The 13,089-nt window shown below is 44.6% G+C and overlaps 3 protein-coding genes across 3 annotated transcripts; 1 reads left to right on the top strand and 2 right to left on the bottom strand.

Moving 5' to 3' along the window:
* Window positions 1–3,632: 3,632 nt before the first annotated feature.
* Window positions 3,633–4,602, bottom strand: LOC142992578 (B-cell receptor CD22-like). The gene is made up of 3 exons (XM_076143061.1): window positions 4,374–4,602; window positions 4,023–4,274; window positions 3,633–3,913 (listed from the first exon to the last, which is right to left on the bottom strand). The coding sequence occupies exons 1-3, from the start codon at window positions 4,600–4,602 to the stop codon at window positions 3,633–3,635; spliced, it is 762 nt and encodes a 253-aa protein (XP_075999176.1).
* A 992-nt stretch (window positions 4,603–5,594) lies between these two features.
* LOC142992708 (neuropeptide B-like) lies at window positions 5,595–6,414 on the top strand. Its single transcript, XM_076143234.1, has 2 exons — window positions 5,595–5,858; window positions 6,286–6,414. The coding sequence occupies exons 1-2, from the start codon at window positions 5,595–5,597 to the stop codon at window positions 6,412–6,414; spliced, it is 393 nt and encodes a 130-aa protein (XP_075999349.1).
* Window positions 6,415–7,032: 618 nt separating this feature from the next.
* On the bottom strand, window positions 7,033–13,079 carry LOC142992557 (guanine nucleotide-binding protein G(o) subunit alpha-like). Its single transcript, XM_076143034.1, has 10 exons — window positions 13,041–13,079; window positions 12,657–12,792; window positions 12,470–12,561; window positions 12,302–12,394; window positions 11,919–12,079; window positions 11,075–11,203; window positions 8,801–8,930; window positions 8,631–8,702; window positions 7,732–7,819; window positions 7,033–7,223 (listed from the first exon to the last, which is right to left on the bottom strand). The coding sequence occupies exons 1-10, from the start codon at window positions 13,077–13,079 to the stop codon at window positions 7,033–7,035; spliced, it is 1,131 nt and encodes a 376-aa protein (XP_075999149.1).
* Window positions 13,080–13,089: the final 10 nt, after the last annotated feature.

Consider the following 13,089-nt stretch of genomic DNA (forward strand, 5'->3'; position numbering starts at 1 on the left):
CTGTTTGTGTATGACTCATAAGGTTCCTATAGGACTGAGGAAAGTCACAATAAAGCCGTTAAAATGTGAAAAATACTTAGTGATTTATATTTGCCAACTGAGCTCATCACAGGCAGCTCTAACTACGAGGACTAGAGGTTTAATATAGTTTATTTTATTATTATTATCACCATCATCATCATAATTTGTATTATAAATATAACAATGCTGTATTTATTATAATTATTTACTATTTCTTGTTTTAACCATTTTCCCATAATGCCAAAGTGTGACCTATATAAGTCTGGATTTCACACACACATATAGAAATGAAAATGGAAGCAACAGTCTTTTCCAAGGGAAACTGGAGGAGGCAGTAGCTCAGTCGGTAGGGCAAGGCACCACACCCCCAACTGCTCCCCCCTCTGTAATGGGTGGTAATGTAATGTAAGTGGCTTTGGATAAAAGCGCCTGCCAAATGTTCGGAATGTAAACTGAGATCTTTCAGCTAAGGAGGTCTAGTCAGGTGACACACTCTACTGTTTTCCCCAACACACAAGCAATGGAGAAAGCATTCCTCCAGCTGGATGTTGTCCAGTTGCCTTGTTTGCCTTTCATGTCATTTACATTTTTCTGTTGCCTGATAGTAGGAGATGTGAGACATGTATGGAATCATAATTGATGCCGCCATCGTTAATGACATGTCTGATACAATGACATCATGGATGATGACGGTCTGGGGAGGCTGGGGTCAAGAGTGAAAGTTGTCACTGTTGTTAATGACATCATGAATGTTGTCACAGCTGACACACACACTACTTTGAGAAAAAGTTGGGGGAAGGGGGCGACATTAGGGGAAAGTGCCCGAAGGGCCTGAATGACCTACAGGGTTCTTTGCTCTAGTCTGCGGAATGACAAAGATACAGTACATTGCACCAAGGCAACGTAGATCAGGAGCCCTGAAGAGGAAGAATACAAGTGGTGATATCATAGCCCGACCTATCACCCCTAACCCCAGCCTCCCTCCTTCCTCCCCTACGCCCCTCCTGGTCTCTTTTTGACGTTTCTACCTTTTCTCGACTTCCCTCCCGTAACATCCTCCCCCTGATATTTCGACGCCTTCACTCCAGCCCTACCCGTTACCCCTAACCCCAGTCTCATGTTGTCCATGAAGCAGCATTATTAGGTCATTGTTACCTGACTTTTAAGGAGATCTGGACGCTCCAGCCGATCTCAAGAGCTTTGCATTGCAGTTTGTCGCCAGTGATGGGCCCTTCTCTTTGGCACAATAAAGGGTTTATCTTGCGGTTTTGTCCGTGACTTCATAGTGACAACATTCATGATGTCATCATGGGGAATGCTTTTGGGGTTTTAGAAGTCTCCCACTTCTATAATTTGGTAATGGCACATTTATAATAAAACAGCTAATTTTATGTAAATTAAATGAAACCGGCACCGTATGCAAATTTACCTAAACAATGTTTTTGGCAAGTTTGGAGGCAATTGGACAGATTGTGCTCATTGCAACTCCACACAAAACTAAACTGAATGCAAACATACACAATCTCCAATTAAAGTAGAATATAAAGTACAGTAAGAAAGATATGATAAAACAAGATTACATCCCCAGACCACGTGGCCAGATCAGAATTTATCATTCAACCCAGACTTATTCTAAACTCTTCAGTTTTGCTTTCACGCTTTTAGGTGCGTGAAGAATAACAAAATTGAAAAAATGTTGGTTCAAACTGCTCTGATTGTGATTAACAGCTGCTTTTGTTCTTTTACTTCAGTATCTTTCAAGTCCTTTTCCCGCGATTGCTGTGCCTTCTGCCCTGTTTTCTTACACACACAGGGTGAAACACAGACTGATCAAAAGGTGAATAAAGTTTAAATACAGACCAATGGGGGCTGCTGGTTGCTACTTTCACTGTGTCCTTCAGGAAGGACAAAGTGCCCTAGCAGAGTTATAGACGGGCCTCTAGCTCCTGCAAATCACGTGACTTCCCCAAATCAATAAAAGGTCAAAGGTTAAACCAATAGCAACCTGTCCATAACATGGACCAGAACCTGCCTGGGACCCGTTCCAGAGACCAGAAATATGAAAATTAGACCTGGCAGCCAGAAAAGCAGCATAAACTGTGTCGAACCCACTCTGTGCCCGTGTGCCTTGAAGCAAGGCGTGTCAACACTGTTACATGTTTGTCAGGCAGTGTGTCATGGAACAAGAATGTTACTCTAAATGCTTAGCAAATATTGTTGATAGTGATTGACCTTTAGCCTCCACTGCTCAGTTGCAGTAAAGCAGTAAAGAGGCTGCTTTATTCCTAAATCTCCACCAGGGGGCAGAATGAGGTTTAACTAACAGCATTAGAGAATGAAGCAGCAATCGTTAAACAAAGTTCCTTAGTCCTATGAGCTGATTCAGGTGTCTTTTTATTTTTGAAAAAAAAGTCATAGTTTCCATACAATGGTGTCTGTTATCTATATTTTTATATTTATATATATACATGTACACTTGCAGTGCTGTTGTTTCTACTGCTTAGAATTTACAAGATAATAGAGCAAAACCAAATTAGTACTGCTGAACACGTGAAGGGTTTGAGATTTGGCTCCTGTAAAAGCAAAAAAAAGGATTATTAAGTCTATTATTATACAAGCACTGCACAAACATGTAAGGAGCTGTGAGAATTTACCTGCACACTTCACTGTAAATCGCAACATCGACACCGTGGTTTGAATTCATCTGCTGCTCCCTGCAGGCGACACAGTCAATCAGTGTGTGTGCCTCTCATGCAATATAAATGAAGTCAGTATTTTAAAAAGTATCTCACGTGTTTGGTTTCCTCCTGATGTGCACAGATGTGTAAGTGGCTTCTGGTGGTTGCTCAGGTTCTTTTCCATCTTGTGATTTGTGTTTGTCAGAAATGGGCCAGTTGGCATAGATGTGTGTATTCTGGGTATAATTGTGAAGAAAAAAGCATGTGAGGAATTGGTGCAGTAAAAAAACAATGTTATTTGATTGTTGCACTTCCTTCTGCACCTCCAACCAGCTCCATGTGATCGTACACACACAGATTGATGACATGTAAAATGCAACATAAAATCCACAATGTAGTACAAAGAGCAACAGGGGAAACCGTACAGACAGCTGTATGTTCTCCTCAGAGTCGTAGTTTGAAGGCTCCTTGCTCTCTTTGAAGAGACTGGAAGAGATGAAAATATTATATTACATGTAGCGTGACTTGTATAAGAGCTGCAGCTGAGTGTAAATACAGCATGGTACCTTATGATGGCAATACCAATGACCCCAATCAGGAACACGGCAACAGCAGCAAAAATACGTATGTGTCTGGAACGTCTTGCTTCACTTCCTGCATCGCAAAGGCAGAATCGAGCTTCAAAGGAATAACAGAATCTTGTGAAAATTCTGTTTCTAAAGCTCATTTCACTGTCCAAGTGGATGAAAATGGCTGATATGGAATAAATATTGAGTTGATATAGTAAATATATATATCAGTGCGTGTGTGATGAACATCCAAATCTGAAATTCGTTTGATTTAAATTAAGATATTCTTTTTCTTTTTTATTCCAGTCACAAAAAAAAGTATGTTTCCTTGTTGACTATTAAATTCTTAGACTTCATAATTGACCTACTGACCTTTCCTGTTCAGCCTGACAGGGGAGGAGTTCTGGCATCCGTGTTTGTTGGTCACGCTGCATAAATACTCTCCGCCATCAGCAGGGACCGACGTAGCAACTACCAGCAGCTTAGCCTCGTATCCCACTGCTTCTTTCTCAGAGCCTCTCAGAGCAAACCAGGTGTAATTCTCCACCGGGGGGTTCGCGTCGCTGCTGCAAGTCAGAGTGATGTTGCTGCTGATGTCGACCTCTGTGGACGGCCTCACTGACACTGATGTGTCCTTAGGGCAGTCTGAAAACCATTAGTTTAGCACATAACAACAACATACAGCAGATTACATCCTAAATATCAATCACAGGTTATGTCTCTTGCTCTTTGGTGGCGTCCATTCTGTACTTACATCCAACAGAGACGTGTACGGGTGATGAAAGCGTCCCGGGTTCGTTGTTCAGGGAGCAGGTGTAGCTGCCGGAGCTGCGGGTGCTCAGGTTGTCCAGGTGAAGCACACGTCCTTCCTTCATGTGAACTCTATCCTTGAACCAGCTAATAGCAGATGAGCCGCCGTCACAGCTGTTAATGCAGGTCAGACTGACAGACTCGCCCTCCTTTATCTGTCCCTTTCCGACAGGTTTACTCACCGAAATGTGCAAATCTAGAAGAGGAAAGGTTCTGCTTATCTCTCAGACTTTGTAGGTCCAAACGAAACATTTCAAAATGACCTTAGAAACCTTAAAAGACACCAACGACTTACCAGTGACGTGTAATGTTGAGCCACCCGTGCCGGTGAATTTGTTTCTCTTGGCATGAAGTATGAACCTGAAGGTGTATCGTCCTTTGTCGTTATGATCCACTCGGTGTATTTTTAAAGAACAGTTCTGATGTTTGTCGCCAACGTACTGGAATTTTGAGGGTGTTTCCGAGAATTTACTGTCAAAGACGAAAGGACCCCTATAAATATTCGACCTCTCGTGACCCCACATGACTCTTTTCGCTCTCCGCCGCGAAGACATCCCAGGATAGCAGAAGGTACAAGGAATCACGACGGACGAGCCTCTCACCGCACACAAGTGTGGATGCGGGTAATTCACACAGAAGTCGCTGCATACACCTGAAAAAGACGGATTCACGAGTTTAGATTGAACTCCAATAATGTTACACAGAGTATATCCAAGTATTGTGATTACCTGATGCGAGCAATTGTATCATCACAGCCAGCGTAACACACCCATCACCCATGTTGAACCTTTTAGCCGGCCAAGGAAAGTAGAGAAGCTTACGAATACTGATCACACGTTAAGAGGAAGAAGAGAAGAGACCAGGACACTCACACTGCAGAGCGATTTGATTCTGTCTATTTGCATGAGCAGTGAGCGACGAGGCCGTGTGCACAGGAAACACCTCGTGTCCTTAACGTATGCCTCTGCTTTCTTGTGGGTCACAGGTCGCAGTGTGACGCTTTCTGAACACACACAAGTGACAACCCACAAACCAGGTGCAACAATGAGCTTTCCTGTTGTTTGGTATGTGGGCAGTTTATGCAGAGACCTGGGGAATCAGTGATGAAGAGTGAAGTCAGAAAGGAAGACGGAGTTATGGACGGATTGTGTGTCAAAATCCAGAGAGAATGTGTGTTTATGTTCTGATATGCCATCAATGTGCTTTGAAGAGAATGGCGATGCAATCGATTGGATGACGTCATAAACACGAGTTAAATCAATTAAAGTTACTCCAGCCTCCATCTGGTCTGTCTGTTGTTCCTCAGCAGGTCTCCGGAGGCGCAGAGAGGACACACACACACACACACACACACACACACACACACACACACACACACACACACACACACACACGCACGCTGTGAGTGAATCACGCACTCCGGGGCGGTGGTCTGGTCGCGGTGTCAGTATAAGAACCGCGGGACCGGGAGGAGAGCGTCAGTGGAGTCGAACGCGTCTCCAGTTTCGGTGTGATGATGGAGGTTCCCGCTAGACTCGTGTTCCCCGCCGTGCTCCTCTCCGTCATGGTCTCCTTCGGCCCAGCGGACGCGTGGTACAAGCAGGTGTCCGGTCCGAGCTACTCGGTGGGCAGAGCGTCCGGTTTGCTGTCCGGGATCCGGAGGTCACCGTACGTCAGGAGGGACGAGCCGGACGCGGCGGACAGCTTGGAGTCAGTGGCCAACAGCGTGTTGACTGATCTGTCCCCCGGCGGCTCCATCCTCAGCATCCTGAAGACCATGGTGAGTGTGAGCGGAGCGATATTACGCGTTACGCATTACGCACGGTAACGATTGGCACCAAACTTTCTCAAAAATATGAAAACAAATCTAATTCCTTTGTGACTTTAAAATTATGAGCTCAGGATAAATTAGAGTTGGAGATAATATGTTTGCGTTTATACAATATTATAAAGAAGCTGAAGCTGATACTGTTTGTGAAAATGAAAGAAATGTGTTTCTAAATTATTCCAGAAACTCTAAAGGTCCAAAAAAGTAAAAAGCTACTATTTGCAACAAACATTGACTTTCTATTCACGCTGTAGTGATGTCATAAATGTGTCATGCATCTGATTATGATATGGAATTGAAGCTCTCTGACACACACACACACACACACACACGATCATCTGCAACATGATGGCATCACCTCCCCTTTTCTCTCCAACAGTCTGTGTGCATCAAAGAGGTCACGCCCAACCTGCAGAGCTGCGAACTCTTCCAGGAGGTCAAAGGGTCGTTCAAGTGTCAAGCAGACGTCTTCCTGTCGCTGGACTCGTCAGACTGTGCAGAGGACTGAGCAGCAGAGCCAGATGATCATTTTACTCAAGAGTCGTATTCAATGGAAGATGTGCTTTTTGTTGTCCATTTGAACAAAATACTGTATTTGTTTTTCATAAATATGTCTTATTACTTAACATGTACTGTTAATGTACATATCTGACCTGTTTTCATGAATAAATGGATCATACTTCAGCATTTATTGCCTCGGCTTGCTTCAAGATGACATCACAGGAAGTACCAATGCAAATTCTGATGCGTTTGTATAGAAATCTGACAATTAAACCTTTAACCTTTCACTAACATCTTAATGAAACAAATCAGAGAACAATTAGAGATGTGATCATTATGATTAGAGCCCTAGAGCCTAAGGGTGAGTGAGTGAGTGAGTGAGTGTGTGAGTGTGTGAGTGTGTGATAAAATTTCATCCAGACTGGAGAAACAAACACCAGCTGGCTTATCAATAAATATTTTATTTAAAATATCTTCAAATTAAAATGCATACACTGCTTTGCAGCTTAAATAATAATGACCAGAACTTTGTTAAAGTCTTTAAAAGACTTAAGATTTTAAAATCAGCAGGGTCCTTTTGCAGTTTAAAACCACGAGATAAAACCTGCGAGTCCTGTGAGAACTTTCACAGGAGCGGCACAGCGGCCAGGTTCTCCTTGATGATCTGCTCAATGGCCACCTGGAAGACCACCTGGACGCTGCTGGTGTCTGTGGCGGTGGTGAAGTGGTGAAACACGGGCTTGTCCGGCCTGCTGTTACACGCCGAGAACATGGCGGTGATGTAGTGGGCTGCAGTGTCCACATCGCCGTCCGCTCCTGTTTGGACCAGAGACACAATAAATAACTCACAATTAATGCAGCGATCTACTCAGGTTCTTCCTCTCCAAGTTCTGATCCACAGACGTCCTGCTGCGAGATGGAAGCACTCCGTCACTGTGTTAGAGGTTTAAATATGTATGAGCATCATCCGGACAGACTAAATAATACATAGAGCAGAGGAATGTAATGTTTATATGAATGCTATGGGAATCTTTGACTCAGGGGAATTCTGATTTCTCATCAGGTCAGGAGGAAACAGCGACCAGAGGAAGACAACAACACTACATACAATCCAAGATTCAGGCAGATCCCAAACTGTTCTGCTGGATTGAGTTCATATTTTGAACAAGATTGATGCTTGAAAGATGATTGAATATGTAATATGTAGTGTTTTTAAATCAAGTCTACCATTAGGGACTTTACGTGAGAACCTCTGCAGCTACATACACAAAGTACGTGTGTGTGTGAGTGAGTGAGTGAGTGTGTGTGTGTGTCTCCAGCGTACCATCATAGCTGGGCAGGTACCATCTTAGGTGTCTTCCAGAATGCAGGATCTTTTCACGGAAAAGGTCCGTCTTGTTCATGAACAGAATCTTTCAGGGATGGGAAACAGAGATAAAACACAGCCACAACATCCATCACGGCTCCATAACACTTTCAATATCAAACATTCAGAATAAGCAGACTTTATAAAGTCACCTGCTGCAAATTTTCGTTCTTTAAAACCAGCAAACATTCATTTCTGTGTAGGTGAAGTCTACAGTTTGTCTGAAATAATAGTAATTTGTTCATTTACCTCTACAGATGGATCCTCTTACTAGTAAGGGCTAAATATTTTGTAAATAGAGGCAAGACGAGTAAATACAGTGAGCTAATCTTACACAGACGTAAACTCTGATGACCAATAAGTTATTGAAAGCTCAATGATGCTGACAGAAGACATTGCACTGGGCTTTAAACGGCACATCTGCACTGAAACAAGCCGCCAGCCTCACACGTCAGTCAGACTCTCTGTACACCAATTACGTACGTCAGACATAATCACAGCCAGGCGGCTCCCCGACTGCAAAAATCATTACCAAAGGGTGCTTATGGCTTTGTCACCCCACATGTCAGGATGAGCCTCATGCAGACGTGGCAGCCTGAAACGCCACACACACACACACACACACACACACACACACACACACACACACACACACACACACACACACACACACACACACACACACACACACACACACACACACACACACACACACACACACACACACACACACACACACACACACACACACACACACACACACACACACACACACACACACACACACACACACACACACACACACACACACACACACACACACAGAACACTTGTAAGGGTTAAGTTTAGAAACGTACAAGTGAGGTGCTGGTAAAAACTGTGTTGGTGCAGATTGATGAGAAAAGCTCGAGGCTTTCCTTCAGACGATTCTGGGAACAAAAACAAACAGAGGCAGAGAGCGGCGATGAGTCTCGCGGCAGGTTTTTGGCGAGTCAGAAAACACATTTGAGCAGGAGGCAGAACGCACCACTGAGGGGTCTTCAGTCAGGCTCATGTCATAGCTGCTGAGGGCCACGACAAACAGCACGGCCTGAATACCGTCGAAGCAGCTGAGCCACTTCCTCCTCTCGCTCCGCTGGCCACCGACATCATACAACCTGACATGCAACAGGCAAAACACTCATTAATAACGATTATGCTGCAGTAACGCGTCTAAACTGTCTAAACTAAGCAGCTGCTGGTATTTTCCCAAGTTCCAGTCCGGTTCCAGTTTTGTTGCTGGCCATCTTATGATTGTCAGGTCTGAACTTCAGCCTCTTTAGGTCCGTTTGCTAAATACCATATCAAGTCTCAAATGCTCCACTTTCTCTTTTGGTCACTCTCTGGCTCCGTCTCAGCGTCCATCATGTTGGACAGGCGGCAAACAGTCGGGTTGTTACAGATTGTCTGCTGGAAAAGGCTGCAGGTGGTTTAATATGAGGGGGTGGCGACATTGTTCAAATCAGCCTTTTTAGAATTCACTTGCTTGCTTTCCGCTTCATCCACATCAACTTTGGTTTAAGTAGCAGGTTTGTAGATTAACTTTACATTAATACGCTTATACCAACCTATTCACAGTTATTCAATGGAGAGAAGACGACAACATTATTCTCAGGAAGCTGTGAAAACTAAACAATTCTGAGCACACGCTTGAGGGATCTTCATGTGTCTCGGTCCGTCCACATGTATAAAACATGACATTCCTCCACCGGAACAGTCACAGCAGGTTCACACTCTGGGGATCAGTCAGAGTTTTCTATGGAGCTGTAAAGTCTGACCAAGGTATTGTCTCAAACTGAATAAATAAGCTGTTTCCCGCCACATAATCATATTCATGGGCGACGTGGCGATAAGAAAAGCTCCCGCGTCGACGCTTTCAAAGCAATTGTCGAAGGGGAAAAATGTTGTGGCCGTTTATTTCAAAATACAATCCTGCACTAAGTGAAGCTGTGGGTCTGGGTGACACAGGTAATGAGCTCCCATTGGGGCCAGACCGTCTCCAGGTGCACGATTGCGGCTCGCATGTCAAGACGCAGCAAAGTGTTTATCTGCTGGGTCAAGAGTCGGCGTTAACAAGCTGGAAGACTATCGGGCTGTGACAGTGGATGGCAGCAGTTTGGATAATGAGTGACCATGTGACGCTCGGCACCGCAGAGAAAATCCTTCCCTTTCACAATTTGTGGAAAGCCCGAGCAGGGAAACGATGTGACTGAATTTAGACATTCAGGGGATCCGATCAGAGAGCCACGAGACAAACACGTACGTTATTTCCGTGGTAGACGATCCAAGCAAAAATGGGGCCAGATCATCATCATCATAATAAGAACATAAAACTCATGTTAACTAAAACGCTGATTTGGCTGCAACTCGTCTGTTGGCTGCTCTCTGTTGGCTCTGCAGAGGAATCATATTCGGTTCTCTTTGGGCAATCTGCAGACTGGGACAGGAGAAACTTGAACACAGTAGTGAACGTTGAAGTGGACAGATGAGGGGACAGCGCTGTCCCACCTGTACGTTTGTGTTCTTCGGAATATATTCCAAACATCGTCTTGCGGTGGAAGACATCAATATTTCAGGTATCTGCCTTCCCAAGAGCTCTGCATTATGTTCAGAGTCTCTTTGTGAAGTTTGGTGTCGAGTCTCAGGAGGCACACATGCTGCTCACTGAGACGCCAGTGTGGACAGACGGAAGACATAACAAGTCCACATGCAGGTAATGAGACAAATGCAAAACTAATCCAAAGGTTCTAAAAAAGGAACATAAGGTAGATTCTTTGTTTCAGCCAATGAGTGTAAGACGACATTATCTATCTCGTCATCACTGGAAAATTATTAAAATAATAATATTGGCTCTAATACACGATTTTACTTATTCTTGATGACTTTACTGGAGCAGTTAAGGGTTAAGTGCCTTGCTCAACGGCAGTCCAAGAGGAGTCCGTGTACGATGACTAAGTGATTAGATTTAAAACTGGTGAATATGGCTCCACAGTGCAGCAGCGGTCGACTTTAAGTGTGCAGAAGTATATGCAAAAAAAATAAAACCTCATCCCACTAAGGTAAAATAAAGTGAAATATTGTTTTAATCTTAAGCATAAGCGTAAGACTTGTGGTACAATATGGAGTCTGGGTTGTCTGGGGCGCCCGCGGTGAACCATTTACCTTTATTGATTCCTACAGAGCAGAGGGAGAATACGCCCTCTGCTGGGCTCAGGCGTCCCCGCGCAGCACTGCGTCACCTAGAAACCAACACTCGCCTTACCGAAACACGAGGCCATTAAGCTGAAAGTGCGTCTCAATGATGCCGCAGGTCCTCACTCTCACTCGCAGCACATCTGTCTCGGTGGGGACGTAATTCGGAGCGATGACTCGACTCATGTTCTCGAAGAAACTGGATGGGGAACGAGAAGGGGAACGAGACAGGGAACAAGACTCAATCAAACTCACAGTGAGGTTCAGCAGCGTGTTTGGAAAGAGTGAATCATTAATTATTAAAAAAGGGAAAGTTCACCTGCAACCTATTACTCAGGAAGATATTCAGATATGTGAAATACAGTTTGGTTGGGTCATGACGCTCCATGACGCAGCCACAACAAAACAAAACACTAAATCCAACAAAAGCGGCACGCAGGCTTTGTCAAATGGGATTTCATCATCATCAAGTGCTTTTGTGACATAATTGTAGATGAAGGACAACTACCGGGTGATACCACTCAGAAACCCCTCTTCTGCCCGTGGAAAGATGAAGCTTCCCGCATCGGCTCGGCCTCACTGTATACCGACACATGTTTACTGACTGGCACACAGCTCATACAGTGATCCATGCTGTCCTATAACTGTACTACCAACTCTTCCAACCTTTTCACAGGCTTCAGCACCAATCCACCTCCCAAACACCGCTTTCTAATTTGGTCCCAATTAAGCCTCCCACTCCACAAATGTCAGAGGAATCATTTCCTGTGGATGACTTACACTCGCTTTACTGCCGCGCCGCATTGACGACACACAATGATGCGTTTCTTACCGAGCAATTTCCCCTGACATTTACACGCCGCTCGTGATTGGCAGGTAGTTGGCAGCAGTTCACCTGAGGCCGTTCTACTCACTACAGCGCAGAGTCGTTCAGCTCAAACTCGTAACCTCTGGACGCGGCCGCTCGCACGCCTTGGTCGGCCCAGAGGGAACAAAAGGCGTGAGCCACAAAAGGAAGCAGCTCCTGGTCGTCGCCTAGGCAATAGATACAGGACAGGATGGAGCGGGCGTGGACCTGAGACAGTCAACAACAACAACAACAGAAAATGACATCAGATCAAAGTCAAACGGTTTGTCATTACCAGCTAATCCAGCACACAAACGCATGACAAATCACAGTGAGACGTTCTGATTGACAGAGTAAAGTGTGTCAAATGAAGACTGACATCTAGTGTTACAAAGTGGGGACGCAGCAGACTTCCTCCCCTCACAGCCTCCTCCTCCTCCTCCACCTCACCTTGTTCTTCTTGTTAGCGAGGTTGATCCTCAGCATCCCCATCCCCCGCAGAACAAACTTCATCGAGGTCAGGAGGTTATCTAGAACTGCAGGCTGTGGACGGAGGACGCGCAACAAGTTAATTGCAGTGGGAAAGACTCCCAGAATGCTCCTCTTCCTCTACCGTACCTTGAAACTAACGAGCTCCTGTCTGGAGAAGCCGTGACTGTGGATGATCTTCATCTGTTTGATCAGCGTGCTCTTTCCACTCTCTGCAGCCCCTGACCCACACACCACAGAGGCCTTTCAGACACACACACACATGTCAACACTATGACACAGCGTGCATGTGTAAGCACAGACACGTGTCACTCACCCAGCATGAGGAGCTTCATGACGCTCATCTCCGTCTTGGCGTGTTCGCATAACTCTTGTTCTATTTTGGAGCTCTGGATTTTAGCCTTCTTGTCTTCTTCTGTGACTTCTTGGTGAAGGCACATTCCCAAGCAGAGCTAAAGAATCGCATTAGGAAACATTAACACCAGTAATTGTGCCCATAACAGCAAATAATACTTAAATATATACACTTCAGGATGTTTGCAAGCTAGTTTTCCAATGCAAAGCTGACTGGAAACGATTTTAAGATCATTTAAAATCTCCATTTTAGTGAAATACGGGTTTGTTTTGTTAACAAATAAACTAGATTTTGGCCTTTCAGAATAATTGTACTTCCTGACTGCAGCCAGAGTCTCAGTCGTACCTGCAGAGAGGCTGGAAGAACATTTAGACAAGAAAACATCTCTTTGCTT

Source organism: Genypterus blacodes, unplaced genomic scaffold (assembly GCF_046128005.1).
Source record: "Genypterus blacodes isolate CSIRO-AG114 ecotype Tasmania unplaced genomic scaffold, CSIRO-AGI_Gbla_v1 ptg000022l_1, whole genome shotgun sequence".
Classification (NCBI taxonomy): Eukaryota; Metazoa; Chordata; class Actinopteri; order Ophidiiformes; family Ophidiidae; genus Genypterus; species Genypterus blacodes.

Excerpts from the sequence above, each read along its gene's own strand:
- LOC142992578 (XM_076143061.1), bottom strand. The coding sequence starts at position 4,602 with ATGTGGGGTCACGAGAGGTCGAATATTTATAGGGGTCCTTTCGTCTTT. Across the intron at positions 4,275-4,373 it reads CTCAACATTACACGTCACTG|ATTTGCACATTTCGGTGAGT; the intron begins GTAAGTCGTTGG and ends TTCCTCTTCTAG. Across the intron at positions 3,914-4,022 it reads CGTACACGTCTCTGTTGGAT|ACTGCCCTAAGGACACATCA; the intron begins GTAAGTACAGAA and ends AATGGTTTTCAG.
- LOC142992557 (XM_076143034.1), bottom strand. The coding sequence starts at position 13,079 with ATGTTTTCTTGTCTAAATGTTCTTCCAGCCTCTCTGCAG. Across the intron at positions 12,562-12,656 it reads CATGAAGCTCCTCATGCTGG|GGGCTGCAGAGAGTGGAAAG; the intron begins GTGAGTGACACG and ends TGTGTGGGTCAG. Across the intron at positions 8,931-11,074 it reads CTTAATGGCCTCGTGTTTCG|GTTGTATGATGTCGGTGGCC; the intron begins GTAAGGCGAGTG and ends GTTGCATGTCAG.
- LOC142992708 (XM_076143234.1), top strand. The coding sequence starts at position 5,595 with ATGGAGGTTCCCGCTAGACTCGTGTTCCCCGCCGTGCTCCTCTCCGTC. Across the intron at positions 5,859-6,285 it reads TCAGCATCCTGAAGACCATG|TCTGTGTGCATCAAAGAGGT; the intron begins GTGAGTGTGAGC and ends TCTCTCCAACAG.